Source organism: Pipra filicauda, unplaced genomic scaffold (assembly GCF_003945595.2).
Source record: "Pipra filicauda isolate LSUMZ 115617 unplaced genomic scaffold, ASM394559v2 scaffold357_size738173_pilon, whole genome shotgun sequence".
Lineage (NCBI taxonomy): Eukaryota > Metazoa > Chordata > Aves > Passeriformes > Pipridae > Pipra > Pipra filicauda.
In genome coordinates this window covers 183,117-201,991 of record NW_024104484.1, presented here as the reverse complement: position 1 = coordinate 201,991, position 18,875 = coordinate 183,117, and the positions used below count along the sequence as shown (strand labels likewise).

Below are 18,875 nucleotides of genomic sequence, written 5' to 3'. Positions count from 1 at the left end.
TTGGACACCTGCTGGGGCTGGCCCAATGGGGTATCCCAAAATCTGAGGCTGCCCTAAACTTGACAATGGCATCCTGAGGGGTTAACATATATCAGGAATGTGACTCTGGCAAGGGTTCCCAAACTCGGTGCTGTGGGGTCTCTCTGCAGCCTCCCCAGCACCAGCTGCCAGATTCGCTGGCACTGCCAGGAAGTGTTCTCCAGCTCTTGGCGTGTGTGCTGCTGACTCACCCCTGCCAGGGCCAGCTCACAATGAACCATCCCACGGCCAATTCCGGCAGGAGCTGATTCCCGATGGTGGGTACACCTTCCTGTAAGGGATCACTACTGCTGCTCTGAGTCCTCCACTGGGCACGCGGACAGCGGCTGACAGCTGTGGTTCATCGCCAGGGAGGATCAGACCAGAGGGAAAATCCCTCTGGGAATTCTACACTGCTTCCTATGGAACCTTACAGCCATTCAGGACTTAAAGGGAGCTGAGAAAAAAGAGAGAGAGAGGTTTTGGAAAAGGGCATGGAATGACAGGAAAAGGGGCAATGGCTTCCCAGTGCCAGATGACAGGGTTAGGTGGGATATTGGGAAGAAATTCTTGGCTGTGAGGGTGGGGAGGCCTTGGCACAGGTTGCCCAAAGAAGCTGTGGCTGCCCCATTCCTGGAAGTGTTCAAGGCCAGGTTGGACGGGGCTTGGAGCAACCTGGTGTAGTGGAAGGTGATTCCTGTAGTGCTAGTGATTCCTCCCTTTGGGAATTCCAGCCGCTCTTGTCCCTGGGTGGGGCACAAGTCTGCAGCATCCTGAACACCGAGGGACACGGGGCTACGAGGGCCACATCTAGACAGGATCACAGCCCCTCACCCGTGTTCCTCCATATCTCCCCACATCCCGTCGCGTGCTCCCACATTCCCCTCTCCAGCCACAGCCGCAGTCCCCACCCCCCTCCCGCCGCCCTCCGCAACATGCCAGCCCCCCCCTACGCCACTACCAAGATGGCGGCAGGGGGCGGGACCAACCCGTTCTTTCAGCCAATAGACAGAGGCGGTAGGGCGGGCGTGACCACGCCTCTCTTCCCTTCCAACCAATGGGGAGAGGAGGGCTCGGCCGGCGGCAGCCAATGGCGGCGCGGGTCGGTGTGGCGGGAAGCGGCGGCGCGCGATGGCGGGCGCGGGCGGGCGGAGCTGGCGGGACCTGCTCGGTATGTGGGGCTGAGCGGCACCGGGGGGAGCTCCGGGAGAGCCCCGGCTGGGCCGGGGGGCAATGTCCCCCCTCTTCCCAAATATGCCCCATCTCTCTGCCCTCGTACATCCCTCTCTACCTTCCGCATACCCCCCTGCCCTCATACATCCACTCTGCCCTGCTACGCTCCCATCCTCACACACACACCTCTGCCCACTTCAAACAGCCCCCTGTGCTCTCATACACCCCCTCCCGTGCCCTCATACACCCCTCGACTTTGTACAGCCCCCCTGCCATCATACACCCCTCCCGCCCACCTCAACCCCCCCCTTCTGCCCACCTCTAACACCCACCTCTGGCCTCCTCGTACAAATCCCCCTGCCCTCCTACCGCACTCCATACGCTCCCCTCTGCCTTCCTCATAACCCTTTGCCGTCATACACCCGGCTGTCCTCATGCACTCCCATCTGCCTTCATACAGGCCCCTCTCTCTGCCCTCGTACATCCCCCCTCTGCCCTCATACCCCAGCAGCAGGGAACAGAAGGTGTCCTTGGGGGCTGTGGGAACAAGCTGTGGTCATAAAACAAACCCAAACTTCTCAGCAGGGAGAGCCAGGAAGCGGAAAAGCTCCTTTGGGAGCGGATCAGAGCTCCAGGAAGCGGCTCTGAGGCTGCTGGATCACCACCAGAACCTGACTGACCTCCTCCTGGAGGTAGGAGCCAGATGGTTCGGGGGGGTCATGGTCCAGCTGGGATGGTGGGAGATCCCAACTAGAGGTGGGTTCCACCAGCTGTGCAGTGAATGTCCCAGGAACACAGTTTTCATGACACATGGAAAGAAAAACCAACACTGTAGGAGTAAGCTGAAGTTTGGAGGTCTGTGTTGCCAAAATGAGATTATTTTCTTTTTCCTTTATGTTTTACACTTACAGACTGAAAATACTTAAGCGTGGTTTGGATTAGGGACAAAGAGAAATCCAGCATGTTTTTCTTGGAGTCAGAACTGGCTTCTTGTGAATCTAGGGGAAAAAATCAGGAGAGACTTGGGGTTTCTCTGAATTATCAACCATTTCTGACTACCCTGACTGTCTTCATGACAACCTAGACTTGACCCAACCTTCTGATTTGGCCGCATTCTTCCTCTCCTCACACAGTTTTGATTTTACAGCTGCAACAGACTCTGCAAATACCTCCCATACTTCAGGATCTTTCTTTCTCTACAGAGTATTTGCCTTTATAAAAATAAAGGGGAGATTTCACTAGAAAAGGATCCAACATTTGGACATGTTTCATCAAATATTTATGGCCATATGGCTTCACAGAAAGGACTTCAAAGATGGGAATTACAAAAATTCTGCTCCTGGCACTGCTGCTGAGCTCTTGGATGCTGGGGGGTGAGGAACTCTGACCTGTATCTCCTTTTTTCTGCACGAAATGACAGTAACTATACACATATCTCTTGCAAGGTGCCCTGAAATCTGTGGTATTTCATTCTCATGGGGGAAGTCAGTGCTAATTTCACTTCAGTTGCTCCAGCAGTGCCAGAGCTTTAGAGGGAATAGGTTTGTAAATGTGTGTAACAGACATCTAAGGGTTTTTTTTGCTTCCAGGTGGGAGATTCAGCCAAGCCAAGTGTGCAGGATGGCACAGAGCAGTTGGGAGTATCATCAGGGTCATTTATAGGTGAGTATCTACTGGGGATACAGTGAGGAAGAATTCCTCCCATACTGAATGTTTGCCTGTTAAATGCAACACCACTTTTACTTCCTTTTCATTGTTCTGGTCTTTTTCTTACTTACCTGCTGATGACACTCCTGGCAAGGTGTCAGTCCTTGAATACTTTTGTTATTTGAAAGTGTTACAAGGCTAAAACACAAAAATCTGCTTCTCAGGGACATTCCATCTCTGTGGCTGTTCTTCCCCTGTTTTATGTATAGTAAAGGAATCATACATGGAAATAAAAATTATTTACCCTGTACAGTGGATGACATTTGTGCTGAAAGGGGTTTGAGCTGTGAGATTCTGTCTTGGAAGTGTCCAAAGCCAGGTTGGATGGGGCTTGAAGCAATCTGGTTTAGTAGAAGGTGTTCCTGCCCATGGCACGGGGTGGGATGAGATGAGCTTTAAGGTCCCTTCTGACCCAAACCATTCCATGATTCATAGCCAGGTTTTCAAACCCTTTTTCCTCCCATGTTGACAGCTTTCTGCTTTGTTGTTTTGTTCAGTCTCTGTTCTGCAGGAACAGGCCTCCAAACTGGACGTGCCCACAGCAACCTTGGCAGCCAAAACCGCCGTTACCAACATAGAGCGGATCTGCCAGGCTCCTGCCAGCCCCTCTCCAGTGCCACTGCTGAGCTTGGACCAGAGAGTAAGGGGGAAGGGTTAAATTTAATTTATCTAGAGAACAGCAGTGTTAGGTTTGACTTTAAGCCCAGTTTATCTGCTCTGATAAAGCCCCCAAACACGGAGGGCCCGAATGGACAATTATTCACTGATGTGTCTGATTCGCTCGCAGAAGTGCAAGATGTGTAAGAAGTTTGGGCCTTTTCTGTGAATTCTCTCCACCATTTAACCCTTTAAAAAGCAACAAACAGGGAAAGCAACAAATTATTTTTCTAAGAACGTGTTATTCACAAAAGGAGTTATTTCTGCTTCATTTCCGGTGTGATGCCAGAAGAGGTTGTCTTCCTTGCTTCAAACGGTGAAGGATTTGCTGGCAAACAATGTGTTCTGTCGCTCCCTCTTCTGCCAAGAAATGTGGAAAATGAAGGTAATCACTCAAGGAGAAACAGTGTGGCTTATAGACCATGAGATTTTATCTGTGGGATGTGACATCCCTGAATTCCATAGAATGACTGTGGTCTTCCTGACCTGCCAAAAGTGTGATATGAATTATAAATGTTAGGGGGTTTTGTTGTTTTGTTTATTTTAAAGCAAGTTCAGTGGGAAATTCCTTGTCTCTGCTGTGGGATTTGCTTTTTCACAGGACTCAGCTGAGGTTTGGAATTAGGTGAGTTATTAGAAACTGCCTCAAAGGAGTGTTGGAAGCACCTTGGTGATCAAATGCTGGTGTGGGGAGCTCTCCAGGTCCAGTGCAGAAGCTCCCAGCTGGCTGTGGGGTGACCCAGTCCCAAAGTCCTTCACGTGCTTTGCCAACAATAGTCCTTCTGTCTTTGCAGTCCTGGTTCTCCACCCAGCTTATCTGGGAATGTTGATAAACCAAAGTGAGATCACAGAGAAAGAGATAGCAGATAACAGGTTGTGTTGCCTCACAAATGGGATGTCTTGATTTCATTTGGGTTTGTTTTGTGAAGACAAGTGATGTTGTGAGGGGAGTTCAGGGCTTTTTGTGAGTAGGGCAGTTCTGATTCATTGCTGTTCTGATGGGAAAGGAGGAAGAGGCTGATCTGCCTGGATAAAGGGCCGTGCTCTGGTCTCACATATCTGCTCCTGGGCTGAAAATAGACTGTGTGTTTCATAGGCTGATTAAGATCTTCTGGTCCTGGGGCAGACATGGGATAAGTGGTAGATAAGTGCTGCCCTGTAACTGAGGATGTTACAGTAAGAATTAGGTTGTGAAGACAAAGTATGTGGGCGAGTTTGGGGTCAGAGTATGAGGTAGCTGCTGGTGGCTGCAGAAAGCTCCCAGGGCTTTGGCTTTTCCCCTGTGCCCAAGGTTCCCAAATGCCTCTTCCTTCCCAAGGTGGGAAGGTTTGGGTTCTATCTGGAATGAGTAGAAGCTGCTGCTGCACTTTTTCCCTGCCAGGTGCACCCTGCAGTGGTGTTTTGCTGGCTCAGGACTCTCTTGGACATGCTGTCCCAGGCAGGAGCTGGAAGGGATGTTGCAGGGCAGCAATTTGATCCACATGGGAGCGATGTCTGGTGCAGATTTTTGACAAAGGTTGTTCATTTTTCCCCTCGGTCCGTTGGCCTCTCTGCCTGGATGATTTCAGTGTTGCTTCGTGTAGTCTCCAACAATCCCAGTCTATATTGGGATATAGATTTGAGAGCAGCAAACTCGTTCCATAGAGACTAATAAATAGTTAATACACTAAAAGACAATTCTGTAATCTGGATCTGAATTAACAAGACCTGAAACTCAGCACTGTTACCTGTTTCGTGAATATCCACTACTCCTTTGAATGTGCAGAATCTGCATTATTCTGGAGGAAAAATATGGATATATAAATTACTTGTCCATGAAAATTTAAACTGATGCATCTACAACTATAAACCATCCAAAATCTGTAGGAAGGGAAAAGCAAATGTAATGTTTCCTCATTGGGCATTTCCTGGGGTATCAGGTTTAAATTTTAGCAACTTCTGGATAGTTTGAATAAACAGAATTCAGCTTTATTTTTTATATATCACTTGCATCAGCTAAATGTAACCTGTGACCTAATGGTAACATCTCTTTAGGAGCCTCCAATGCTGGAAGTGGTGTGGCACCTGCACAGCGGTGACATCGCTGGACTGGCAGACCTGCTGGAGAGGTGAGCAGAGCTTTGTGGCTTTGCAGTTGTATTTAATCTCTTAAAGCCTATTGAAATATAATCAGGGATTAGTCATGAGTAGTATTCTGGACCCAGGATATAGTCAAGTGCTGGCAAGGGATCAGATTAGCAGGATTAAGAAGTTACTGTGGGTTTGAGAGGTTACTCTGGGATGATTAGCCCAGTTTAGATGCAGTGCCTTGTTGATGTCCACCAAATGAGCTACTGGACTTGAGAAGAAGTCTTGCTCTACAGAAGTTGGGTGCTTCCATCTTCACAAAACCTTACATGTCTGATCTGGCAGAGTTAATCTTCAGAGAGTAGTTAGTCTAAGAATTTTATTTTTAATTTCCTCTTTCCCCCCCAAGTGTTACAGGCCAGGTTGGATGGGGCTTGGAGCAAACTGGTCTAGTGGAAGGTGTTCCTGGCAGGGGGTGGAATTGGATGGTCTCTCAGGTCTCTTCCAACCCAAACCATTCCGTGATTCCATGATACAGAACTAAAAAGAGTGTGTATATATGTATATAAACAGTATATACAGAATTATCCGTTGTGAAGTTTAAGTTGTTTCCTTATGGTGTCAAAGAAACATTGCAATAATCTTTTAGGCTTTTGATACTGGTTTACTCGTTCATGATGAAAGCCTTCAGTGCCCACTGTGCTTCACATTTAAGGGAACCAAAGACATAGATTAAGACCTGAATTCCTTTTTTAAAGCATTTTAATCCAATTATCTTAGAAATTGGAACTGAAGTTCTTCTAGCAGAGCTTTCTCAGTGGAAACACTTTCATATCAGACATAAGGAAATACCTAGATGCACAATTTAACTTGCATTTTCGCCTTTGTGTGTGTGTGTGTTGTAGAATCTTTTTATAAAGCAAATAATATAAAAAGCAACTGTTTGTAAAGCAAATGTGCTGGTCCAAATTAAATAAATGAAATGCCACATTTAGGGCAGAGTGCACGGGTGGCTCTTTCCCGAGCCCAGAGGATGGTGGTGGAGACAACAAGGAAGCAGGAGGGACTGAACTGAAGGTGTTTTTGTGTGTTCCAGGAGTCCAGCAGGCCCTGCAGTGGTGGAGTGGCTGTGTAGTGGCCTCTGTGGGATCTGCCAGCAGGCTGGGAATGTCCCATCTGGGGACACGGAGCTGGCACAGCACCTTCTCTCAGGCAAGTCCATCATCTGTGCACGGGGCAAGACCTTGGAGGTGTAAAAACACAAGCCTCACTTTGTGTTTTCTTACCTTGTGTCAGTGAGGGGAATATATTTTTTATATATTTGGCAAATTTAGCAATTTTTTCCCCTTAAAAAAATAATTGGTTTTAATTTTTCCATCCCTTGGAGTTACAGTAACACAAGAAAATGTATTTGGGAGGTGTGTGTGGCAAGGGCTGATACACTGTATGACACACATGCAAAGTGTCAGAGAGATTTTGGACCACAAATATTTAAGAGTTCCATTCTCCCTCTGTCATTTCCTATTGTTTATTTTCTAATTTTATTTAGGAAAAAATCCCCTCCAGCCCCTCTGAGTTCTGCAGTGGTCACCTGTGAATTCTTTAGTCTTTACAATACTTTAATTTCTGGATCCTTTTTCCTGGGAGTAATTTTACTTCAAGACAATAAATTATTCCTGCTAAGTGGTGAACGAGGCTTTTCAGACACTGTTTGGACAGGTGGGAGGGGAAAGAGCAGGTGATCTGTGTGCAAGGGGGCTGCTGAAACACCAATTCTTTCTTGATTTGCAGACTTTGCCATCGTGTTCCTTCAGAATGGCTTTGAGCAAGCTTCGGAGCTGGGAAGGAAGGTGGAATTCCAGAAGGTTCCTTATGTAAGAACAAAATAAACCTGGTTACAAACAGTGCTTTTAAAAAGTAATTCCATTATAAACCTCTGGGTCTTGCTGAGTGGAAATAAATCAGAGCTTGGAGCAGCAAGGAAAGGGTGGTGATCTGGATGCTGGAGTGGGGCAAATGGTGAAGCCAGAACAGAGGCTGTTTGTATGGAGCACTGCTCCAAGGTGGCACAGCAAGGGTTTTTGAAACTTCCTTTTACCTTGATTGCTCTGTTTTTTCCATTTGAATGTGAGGCATGGAATGCTGGTAAGAATGGGGAATGCTGCCCCTCTGTCTATTTTACCTGTTCTACTGCAGAGCCTGAGGATAAAAGTGAAGCTTTAAGAGGGATAAAACTCTTTCTTGGAGTCAATTTACCTTTTCTGCTTAGAACTGCAGCTCTTTGAAACTCTAAATGCCTCAATTTGTCGATTTTGAACAGATCTGCCATGCTGTCTTGCAGAGAATGCTGGCATGTAAGTATTGCTGTGATCCTGGCTTTATGCAGCCACTGCTGTTTCTAAGACTTCTGTTCCTTGTTCACTGCTAAATCCCTAAGGAGAAATCCTTTGCCTGGCTGCTTTGCCTGTGCTGTTGTGCATAATATTTATGCCACTGATTTTATTTGCCTCTGCTTTTCCCTTTGCTTTTTAAAGTGTCTCCAGACACTGCAGATAATTTCTTGCCTTTTATGCCACTTTGTTTTGATGCTCTCAGCTGTGACATCAGATAGATACCTGACCTGATTTCCTGATTTTTAACTGATTTGCTTGGAAGTAGGTGGAACACAGGGGTTAGACCAGGATCGGTTTGCTGCTTAGATTTATTTTTTTCTGCTTAGTGAATTAAACTTTGAATTCACAATATTATAAGTGATTTTGCTGACTCACCGTTTGGGCTTCAGACTAATCTTTTGCAGAACCTATTTTTTATGCTGAGCAAAGACATCTAATGTTGGTGTGTAGTCTTTAAACAGCCTTCATGAACTGACAATGTGCCTACCTTGGCCTGAGCTGCCCTGACTGCTGCAGGCTCAAGCGTAGCAGCGCCTGATTTACATGCAAATCCTGATGCAGGAAGACTAAACACACATGGGGGTTATTTTTGTCATGTGTCACAGCTGATCTTCACGGGGAGATGCTGTACCTGCTGTTGTCGCCTTCCTTACACCCCTCACACCCCTGGTAATGTCACCTGACTGCATGGCTGCTGTCACTCCCCTGTCTCCTTGGTGACAGTGCTCCACCACTTTCCTTGCTGGCACGTTTCCTGCTCAGTGCTGCTGCAGAGACTGCTGCTTTTCCTCTGCTGGAAGGTGACCCAAAGCCAGTACACACCACTAGGACTGTCCCCTCCATCCTGTGCCATTCCCTGTGGGCACTGCCAGCTCCATCCCTTGCTCCAGGTCTCTCAGGGAGAGCTGTCTGTACACAGAGAATCCTCACAGACCTTGTGAGTGCTTCTAAAAAGGGAAAGCTGCAAGAGAAGTGCTTTATTATTTAATACGTATGAATCCTATCTCAGGTGGCCCCTTAACAGTTGAAAACCAACCCTTCTCAACAGAGGAGTAGGGATTTTGAAGGAGGAGGAGCAGACTGTTGGCAGGCAGACAGGAGGCTGCATCCTGCTCTTCATTTGACCTTCCCGTTTGCGCAGCCTGCACTGCCACACTCGCAGCCTGTGTGCCTGCAAAATGTATTACCTGAGTTTTATGCAAGATATTATATTAGTCTATACTTTTGGGTGACCTTTGAGGGGTTCTGCTTCATTAATCTTTGGAGAACATTGGGATTTTTTATGTAGAAGCATTCCCTGTTACTGAAGACCTTCAGAGGAGGAGAAGGACAGGCTGAAGTAGCATGGGAGGGCTGTGCTTCACAGTGATGATCTGACTGTGTTGAACTGCTGTGCCTGAAGATAAGCTGAGTTTATCTCCTTTTCTTTATTCTCCCCTACTTAACCTTAAAGTATTCCTCAGCAGGAGAGGAGAGTGTTACCTCCCAGGGCTGTAATGGCACGTGAGGCACGTCTGGTTCTCTGCCTCTGCTCAGTAAATTGTCTTTTAAGGGTTTTTCTCTTCTCTCAATTATTTTTATAAACAAACCAGGCTCCTTTAGCTGCTCAACGAGGAGGGTTTTCAAGGCAGGATGGCACAAGGAGCAGAAGTGCTGCTGCAGCAGGCTGCAAAGCAAAGGGTCTCCCAGTCTGTGGGCTCTGAGTGGTGTGGGCTGATCGTCAAGACAACGGTGCTGCGCAAGCTGCCAACCTGTTTGATCTCCACCAGTCATTTTGGGGCAGATCTGGCTTTTAAAGGAATTTCTGTTCAGCAAATGCAACATTACAAACGTGTGGCCCTCCCCCAGCCTGCTCTTTGTTTGGACCGGGGTTCCCAGGCTGGTTAATTCAGCTTGTGCAAATCCCTGCCTCCAGACAGGCTTCCCTTTCCTGCAGCTTCACAGTGCTCACACTCACATTGTTAGGTTTGGGTTTGGAAATTATGTGCATTTTTTAGATTTATGTGCATTTTTAGACGGCTTCATTATTAGCATGTTCTGGGGAATGTTTTAAATTGGTTCAAGGTCAGTGGTAATAATTTCTGAGTCTCTGGGTCGCTTTGGAAAGATTTTGGTGAGAATTTAACGCTGCTAAATGGCTTCTGCACATTTCCCTAACAGGGTCACCTTTGAAAAGGTGCACAAATTGCTCATTCCTATTAGTTCCTGTGTGGTGTTTACTGTCACAGTTCCTTCCATTTCTATTTCTCATTGTGTTTTTGTGCATTTTGGGGAACAGGGGTGCTCGATGCTGTTGGTAAAGAGAAGCAGAAAGATGTTTCCACATTGCAAGCTGTGAGGTTCTGGTAAGAAATGCTCCAAATAGTGTCAGGAGTAGGTTTTTATTCACTGTTACTCTTGTTACTGAAGTAGGGAGAATGGTTGGGCTGGTTTTTCCTTGTTTACACATACCCCACCCCTCCCAGTGCTACTTGTCTTTGGTATTCTTCTCTGATAAAATATGTGCAGATGAAAGTGCTTGTGAAAAGATAAGGGCCAGGTTGGAAAGGGGGTTCTGGCACGGCTGGAACCAACCTTGGAGCCCCCTCTTGGCATGCAGAAAATTCTCCAGCAAGTGTTCTCACTGCTTCTGGAAGGTGCCATCACCTCCAGTTCCTGCTTCCAGGCCTGTTTTGTTTAACTGCTTTGTACATGTCACCTTCAGTCCTGTGCTGGGAGATACATTAGACTCAGATTTCTAAATCTGATGTCTACGTAGTGTTGAGTAGCCATTATACTTTTGTAAGAAAAAATACATACAAAAAGTATTATTTGTGGCAATTTGAGAAGGTGGATGTAGAATAAAAATAAGTCATTCACCCTAAGCAGCACCTGGTTGATCGTATTTAATCAGCAACTCATAGGTCATATTTAATCAGTACCTGGTTGATGCTATTTAATCAGTACCTGGCTGATCATACTTCCTGACATTGTTTCTGGTATTTCCTTGTCCTTTGCAGGCTGAATGTGTTCAATGTGTCAGTTTATGGAAGTGTGGCTCACCCGGATTCCATGCGGCAGTTCTTCAGACACACCCTGACCGAGGTTCTCACCTACAACCCAGTGCTGAAAGGTAGGAGTGGGTGGGGAGAGGTGTCTCCAGGTGTGTCTGGAGCTCCATCCCACCCAGGCCTTGCTGTGTGGGGTCCAGCCTGGAGGACCCAGAGCCAGAAAAGCTGGCTGGCTCCCCAGCTTCTTCTCAGAGTCCATATAATCAGAGTACCAGACCAGACAAAAAAAGTCATCTGGGCTTTTAGAGGGTCATAGATCAAGAGAAAAATTCAAACAGAGCTTCAGCCAAGGGCTTGTGCACAGATATTTGGAATAATATCTAATAGCAACCATGAGAGAACTCTGGCTTCTGGGAACAATTTTGGGCAAAGGAGAAGCTCAGTGGAAGACGGGGTGCTGCAGACAGAGCTTGGGTATGAACCAGGATAGCCCCACGTGCTGGGTTTACACACAAGACATGAGTGTTTTGGTGAATGAGGGAGTAAGGCAGGAAGGTTCTAATCCCTGATCAGTAACTGTGAAGCTTGATGTTTTTAGGAAGAACTAATGTCTGAGCTATAAAATCTCCGATAAAATCCCTGTGAGCTGTGATCTGGAGCTGCTTGCCTGTTGTGTGGGAGAGCTGTGTCATTTCTGGCTTCCAGATGAGAGAGGTTAATGAGGGAAAAGCTGATTCCTTGCTGATTCTCTGTGCATGTGCCATGTCAGCCTACACGTGTGTGGTCACGAAAACAGCTCTGGGGTGGCAGTGCCATGGTGGAATGGCACAGTCCTCGTGCCACAGTCTGTGTTCCAAAAACAAATGGGAGAGAGAGTGGGCAGTTTTTAATGTGTTTGGCTGCCAAAGGGAAACCTTGTGTGGTCACCTATTGCATTTTGAGTGTGTTTTAAAACCTGTTGCTGAAGTTTTCTTTTTCTGGGTGTAGTGTCTGATGCCATCCAGATGCAGAAAGAGTGGAGCTTTACCAGAACTTCTTCCCTGCTCACTACCCTGTATCGAAAAGTACGTCTGCTTGGTGTCACAAAGAGAACTTTATTATGTTGGGTTTATATTCACTGGAATACCTGAAATGAGATTGTTGAAAATCTGTGCAGCGTTCCAGTCCCAGAATCCAAGCCAGCTGCCAGAAACTGTGGGCAGGAGGAAGCATGAAGGCAAAGAACTACAGGGATTTTTGTTTATGCAAAGCTCTTAATGAGAATGAAGATGCTGATTGGAGATGTGAATTGTCACTGTTACAGGACGTTACATGAGTTCTGAGAGAATTGGAATATTACTGCTTATTGTAGCCAGTGCTGGTTCCAAGCCAGGCTGATCTCTGGGCCTGGGAGGCTGATGCAAAAGCTGCAGGATAGCTTGAGAAAGTCCCAGTAAAGCCACTTGCCTGTGCCACCTTTTCTTACACAGAAAAGTCAGTCTTGTCTGTATCTCCCTCTTTTGTGTGACTATGTGTCCCAGCTAACAGGAACTGCCATCACTCTTCCAGCTGTTGATGGCATTCAGTGCAAAGGAATCCATCTCCCAGCTGCAGCAAATCCTGGAGACCCATGAGGTGAACTGGCAGCACGTCCTGTCCTGTGTTTCCACACTGGTGGTGTGTCAGGCCGAAGCTGAGCAGCTCTTCAAGGGTATGTGGGCACTGCCAAGCTAAGAAGTGCCTGTGCTGCTCGGGTGAGGAGCAGAACAGACATCCATGGGTTCTGTCTGGGATTCCTGCATGGAAAAGAACAGCAGAACATCTGCTTTTCCACTCAGACATTCCATGTCAGCAGTGATAAGAATGCCAGGCCTCATGTCTGCCACTTCTCAAACTTTGTGTACAGCTCCAGTGGTTATTTGATAGTTACCTTCATTATTAATTGGTGTAGTGATTACTGAAGCTTAGTTCTAGCTCACCTTTACTAGCAGAGCTTGTTTGTGAGAGTTCCTTACTGATTATCCCAGTGCTGGACTCCCTGCAATTTCTGCAGGGAATCTTAAGAGTGTTTGACTGTTGAAAGTGCATGAAAAAATTAAATCAGATCCCAAAGGTTCCCCAGACTGCAATACACGTCCTGCCTTATGTTTTATCACAGACATTTGTCTTCATTTACTGTAGAAAATTACAGCACCGTTGTCAAAAGCAAAGTGTGAGGTTATTGTTTTATGTTCCTAGATCTACTGAGCCATCTCCTGCTAAAGGCCTTTGGGAATTATGACATGGAAAATATGATCACCGCATTCCTGATCGCTCGTCAGGCTGCTCTGGAGGGCCCTGCTGTCTTCATGCCTTACTCTGAGTGGTTTAAGGTAAGACTAAATGAGGCCTGACTGGTGAGCTTTCTTTTAGTTGTGTGAGGAAACCTGTGCATAAGGAATGTTCTGCTGCATGGAGAAAGCCTTTTTCCAGATAGGATAGTCAGGAGAAAGGTGGGAAAAAAAGAGAAAGGGTAATGAATGATTGTATTGATATTAGGAATGATTGAATATTTATTACTGCCTTTGTGTCTGCAAAGAATAAATTTATTTGGCTTTCCCCAGTCTTCCCTCCTTTCATCTTTTAAGTTCACCTTGCCTGTCTTAGTTATTTCCCAGGAATGCAGACATGTAATTCCTGTTATAATCATCATCTTGGATATATTTCAGTATCTTGATAACCAGCACTGTTGTTATTGCATAAGTGGTGGGTTGTGGCAGAGGAAGCATTCCTGTTTCCTGGAGGTTTGCATGCAGCTGTAATTGCTGTGTGTGACCTTAGAGATAATTGGTTGTTGCTTTTAACTGTAAACAGGTTGGTATTTTAGGGATGCAAATCTCCACATAAATTCAACCTGGAAATTCCTTTGTATGAGTTTGCAAATCCAAGCTCAGCTTTGGCTGATAGAGTGTTCAGGAGGTATCAAAAGGTAAACTGATTGTGTTCTGTGTAGTCTCAGACTGGTTATTTTCCTTAGAATGCCCAGATAAACCTATGTAGAAACCTGCAGATTTGTGTTTCCTTCACGAATCTCAATCCTTTGGTGCATCTTGGTGTTGTCTTGTTTAACACTGAGTGTTCTCATGGCAGCAAACTTCTGTAGAGACTTCTGTGAGTCTGTGCTCTGAGAGCTGGAGCCCCTCTGCTCTGGAGCCAGGCTGGGAGAGCTGGTGGTGTTCAGCCTGGGGAAGAGAAGGCTCTGGGGAGACCTTAGAGCCCCTTCCAGTGCCTAAAGGGGCTCCAGGAGAGCTGGAGAGGGGCTTTGGACAAGTGCCTGGAGTGACAGGACAAGGGGCAATGGCTTCCCACTGCCATGGCAGGGTTAGATGGGATATTGGGAAGAAATTCCTGGCCATGAGGTTGGTGAGGCCCTGGCACAGGTTGCCCAGAGAAGCTGTGGCTGCCCCATCCCTGGAAGTGTCCAAGGCCAGGCTGGACGGGACTTGGAGCAACCTGGTCTAATGGAAGGTGTCCCTGCCTGTGGCAGGGTGTTGAAGCAAGATGGGCTTTGAGGTCCCTTCCAACCCAAACCATTCTGGGATTCTGTAAGCATTCTCTGGAGGCTTTTCTCCAGAAAGATTCCCCTGACGGAAATGGGATGTCTGGGATTTGTGTGCTGTTATGGCACCACTGGGATGAGGATTCTCTCCATGCTGAAAGGCTCTCTTGTAATTTTTCCCTGTTTCAGACTTCTTTTGGGAGTGCTGGTGGCCACCATGGGAACAGTAAGAAAGCTCTGGTCTTCCTCTTCGAGTTCCTGTCGGAGCTGGTGCCCTTTGAAGCTGCCCCATACCTGAAGGTGAGAAAGTGCTGACAGGTGGTTTTCAGATCCCGAACTGCCCCAAAGTGACCGTCTTTGTGCCTTTGAGTTGGCTCAGATCATTATTAATGTTGTTATAGGAATTCCATTACTTCTGATACATTATTCAAACCCTTCTCTTCTTGAAATAAGGAAGGACAAGATTCTTTTATTTTTTTGACTGGGAGAATTCCTTTAATGGAATTAAGTTTAAGCACTTCAGTGATTTTGTTTCTTTGCTGTTGTTGGGAAAAACTATGTGTCAGTTGCCACGAAAATGGTTTGTCTTAAACCGAGCAATAATGCTTTCTTTGGGGAATATTTGAGGTAAGTGACTGTAGACATTAGTCAGAATTTTACACTGATTTCCTGTAAAAATGGCAAACCTGGTGGTGGTTTTCCTATTTCAGGTCCATATAATGTACCCACCTTTTGTGCCAACGAAACACCGGTCCCTGCTCTTGGAATACATCACTTTGGCTAAAACCCGACTGTCTGACCTCAAGGTCAGTGAAAATTGTCTCTTTTGAGAAGAATTCCTTCTGGATCTGTCAATCCCTGCTGTGTGTGACCACCAGCATCTCTGTAACTTCACACAGGTGGCCATAGAGGACATGGGGCTCTATGAAGACCTGTCTTCCACTGATGAGGCTGTGCAGGTACTGCTGCTCTGTCTCCCAGTTTTCTCATCAGCCATGTCCCTTTTCCTTTGGAAAAGCACTTAGGTTACCAACTTCCCTGCCATTCCAAGTTGGAGCATGCTGCCAGATCTCCAGCTTTAAGCCAGAGGGGTTAGTGGCCATAAATACAGGATCTCCCCAGATTTCATGAAAACTGGAGTAATATTTTGTGGGTATCTTGATTCTTTTCGGTAGAGCACATCATCTTTGTGGTGCTGTACCAAAGTGTGAATATTTAAAGGAGATTTGGAGATGGAATCTACAGTCTGCAACTTCACACTGTGGTTCATGATAAATTTTGGGTAATCTATAAGTAAGCATTTTGGTCAGATTAAGAGGCCTTACTTACACAGTCTTTCAGTACATTAAATACGGGCTAGAGACAGGGTGGTTGAATATACTGCAAGAACCCCAGTCCTGTGATGAACTGACAGTCATAAGTGAAGATTTAATTCAATTTTTCCAAGTCTGATCTGTTTGTCAGTTGAGAAACTTGTTGCAGTTTGAGGTGTGTTATGGCTCAAACAAGAGAAACTCGGGATGTCAGTCCCTCTGCCTGTAGGCACGGACTGGAAGTGGAGATGGTGCGTCTTGATTCCACATGTGCAACTAAAATAGAACCACAATAATCCAAATGCAGAACAGAAAAGGAAAGTTTATCATCACCCTTGATTTCTCACATTATTCTCTCATTCTCTCTGGCAGCCCCAGGGCCAGGCACTCCGTGATGTTGAAAAGGCCCTTCAGATATTTGAAAATACAAGGAAGATCCCAACATCTGTGATAGAAGCCAGGTACTGTGTGCTTTTCAACTCTACCTGGATTTAGGTATTATAATAATAATAGTAATAATAATAGCTGAATCCAAATCAAAATAAGGAAACAAGAAAAACTGAGGATGTGAGCAAAGGAGGTTTGGGAAAGTTCTTCCCACTTCCTCAGGAGTCATCTTAATAAGGATATCTGTACAGAGAGTGAAAAGGCATATGCACCCCTGCTAGAGAAGTCCAGAATAGTCATAATAAAAAGCAAAATTAAAGAAATTAATAGTTATTGCTAACCTGAACCTGCTCTGTCTGTGGTTATTCACGTTGCCATGAATATTTCATATTTGCAGGAGCTGAATTAATTCCTGATGTGAGGAGATGGCACTTTGGACCTTTGGCATTGTTAATACTTTGCTCTGTTTATTTTCTCAGTATTTTCAGGCGACCATATTACACTTCCTGGTTCCTTCCTGCCTTGCTCAGACCACGTGTGGTGAGTATTTGGCTCTTTTTTTGCTCCTCCCATGAGCTGTGTGTTTGCACACAGGTAATTTGCCCCTAACCTGTCTTTTTCTCTGTTGCAGCTCCCTAAAACCCCAGATGCACGCATGGCTTTTATAGACTCTCTGAAGAGGTATTGAGACTTCCCAGTGTCATTTTCTGTGCTGCTGGGCTTTCTTTTCGGGACACTTGATATCAGATTATCAGAGGCTTTGACACCTTGGTTACAACCAACCTTGGCAGGGCTTTGTGGCCCAGGTTTGTGGCTTGCAGGTTGTGGATGGGGGAGCTTGTCTTTGTAGTCTTCAGGTCTGTCATTAGTCCTGTGGCCACTGTGAAATCATTATCTAGGAGTCCCTCTGGCTCCGGGCCAGGTATATTCTTATGCAAATTTTGGAGGATGTAGATGAATATAAAATTTCCCCAGGAATATGAGCCCCCCTGTGAAAGCTTCTTTGGGAGAGGATGTAGGAGGAGTGGAAGATGAAACTTAAATCTCTGTTAGTGCTCAAGGGACACCAGGATGGTACCCCAGGAGGACACAGCCCCTTTCAGGGCTCCAGCTTGCCCTGCATGCATGTTTAAAAGTGCTTATCTGCATTGCAGAAGCAGCTTTATTTTACATCCAGTAGTTCCTCTGTAACCTCTCATGAAGGAAAAATGTTTGCAACACTGCCTGCAAATGAAGTGCTTGGTCCTGCCTTGTCATTCCAGTCTGGCTCTAAAATTAAAGACTGGATCGTTTTGTGAAATTAAAGTTGTAAGAGAAGCAGCTGACTTCCAGGGAGCCTTGTGGGACATGTTTTTAGCACCGAGTGCCTGCCCAGCAAGGAGAGGTCACACCTTGGGCTCATCACGTTTGTGTTTTACATGTGTGAATGCTGCATCTCACAGCTCACAGTCTTAGGAGGTCTTAGACACCTACTAGATATGAAATAGGCATTAAAGCATGAATTAATAATATATATAGTATTGGTTTTGTGTGTGTTACGTGTGTGCAATACTTGCTGTGAAAGCCTTGGATAGAAATCTCTGCCCCTCGTGTCAGATGATTAAAAAATGCTTCAGATGCTCTTTATGCTTCAGAGCCCCTCTAATTACATTTCATAGCAGAGCTGTTGTTTGTACTTATATTTAATAAAACTGCAGTGTATGGTTTGCGGGATAATAAATATATTCTTTTTTTTTATATAATTACAGAGCTGATAAAATACCCTCAAACTTGTACTCCTCATACCTCCAAGCCTGTCATGCTATGAAAGAGAAGATGTTACAAGGTAAAAAATACATTTACTTATGGATCAGTTTGAAAGGTTAATTTTTCCACTGATGCCCTCTGTATTGAAAATTCTCAGAGATTTGGGGCTGGATAGGTCTTTAATCCACACGTAAATAACTGTAGGTTCTTTATGTTGTGTCGAGGTGTTAAATAGTTACTCCTGTAATGACTTTCTCTGCCAGCCCTGCTTAGGTGGGAGTTTTGCAGTCCCTGGGAGCTCTGTGCTGTGCTGAGGCTGCAGATGATGCCTGAGCCTGAGCTGGCTGAATTCCACCTCTGAGACCTCTCCATGAATCAGCGTTTGCAGCCTGAGCTGCTCAGCCCAGGCGAAACCTGCTTTGCTGGGAACCTGCTGTGCTGATCCCTTGTGCAATGGCACTGGTGCTGTCTGAGCTCCTGGCATCCTCTTTTAAGAGAGGATTAGGGACATCTGGGGGAACGGGAGGGGCTGGGAAAGGATTGCAGCTCCCGGTTTTATAGGGTTTTTTGTGGGAGGGTCCCGATGATTTTTGGGTCCCATTGCTGGGTGAGTGTAATGGGTATTTAGTGAGCTCTGCTGTCTCTGTCAGCCAGTGGGTGTTTCTTACACATCTTCAAATGTTTTATGTGAAATGAAAAGGTCAGGCTGGTGAGCAGAGATTGTTCCCAGAGCATGGTGGTGGGGATAAGTTACAGATTCATATTCTGACTATAAAGATAAATCTGTAGCCACGTCCTGCTCGGGGCCTTTGAGGCTCTGTGGCTGGAGAGGCATGACAGCCCGTCCCCGGGCACGGCAGATGTGCAGCAGGCTGGCTGCCGAGGTTGGCCTGGCAACCGGGTGGGA

At 46.1% G+C, this 18,875-nt stretch overlaps 1 protein-coding gene across 2 annotated transcripts in view; it reads left to right on the top strand.

The window, feature by feature from the left end:
* The first annotated feature begins 1,305 nt into the window (after nucleotides 1-1,305).
* The window catches only part of FANCA (FA complementation group A), a 33,126-nt gene continuing 15,556 nt past the window's right edge, over nucleotides 1,306-18,875 (top strand). For both annotated transcript variants that reach the window (XM_027744566.2, XM_027744565.2), the window contains exons 1-20: nucleotides 1,306-1,883; nucleotides 2,781-2,853; nucleotides 3,396-3,538; nucleotides 3,845-3,940; nucleotides 5,590-5,663; nucleotides 6,719-6,834; nucleotides 7,414-7,496; nucleotides 7,943-7,976; nucleotides 10,294-10,360; nucleotides 11,015-11,127; nucleotides 11,993-12,069; nucleotides 12,554-12,695; nucleotides 13,223-13,356; nucleotides 14,712-14,822; nucleotides 15,233-15,328; nucleotides 15,422-15,481; nucleotides 16,208-16,296; nucleotides 16,702-16,762; nucleotides 16,854-16,903; nucleotides 17,971-18,047. In XM_027744566.2, coding sequence (XP_027600367.2) covers nucleotides 1,626-1,883; nucleotides 2,781-2,853; nucleotides 3,396-3,538; nucleotides 3,845-3,940; nucleotides 5,590-5,663; nucleotides 6,719-6,834; nucleotides 7,414-7,496; nucleotides 7,943-7,976; nucleotides 10,294-10,360; nucleotides 11,015-11,127; nucleotides 11,993-12,069; nucleotides 12,554-12,695; nucleotides 13,223-13,356; nucleotides 14,712-14,822; nucleotides 15,233-15,328; nucleotides 15,422-15,481; nucleotides 16,208-16,296; nucleotides 16,702-16,762; nucleotides 16,854-16,903; nucleotides 17,971-18,047 — 1,954 coding nt within the window. In that variant the 5' untranslated portion in view covers nucleotides 1,306-1,625. The remainder of the gene's footprint in view (nucleotides 1,884-2,780; nucleotides 2,854-3,395; nucleotides 3,539-3,844; nucleotides 3,941-5,589; nucleotides 5,664-6,718; nucleotides 6,835-7,413; nucleotides 7,497-7,942; nucleotides 7,977-10,293; nucleotides 10,361-11,014; nucleotides 11,128-11,992; nucleotides 12,070-12,553; nucleotides 12,696-13,222; nucleotides 13,357-14,711; nucleotides 14,823-15,232; nucleotides 15,329-15,421; nucleotides 15,482-16,207; nucleotides 16,297-16,701; nucleotides 16,763-16,853; nucleotides 16,904-17,970; nucleotides 18,048-18,875) is intronic.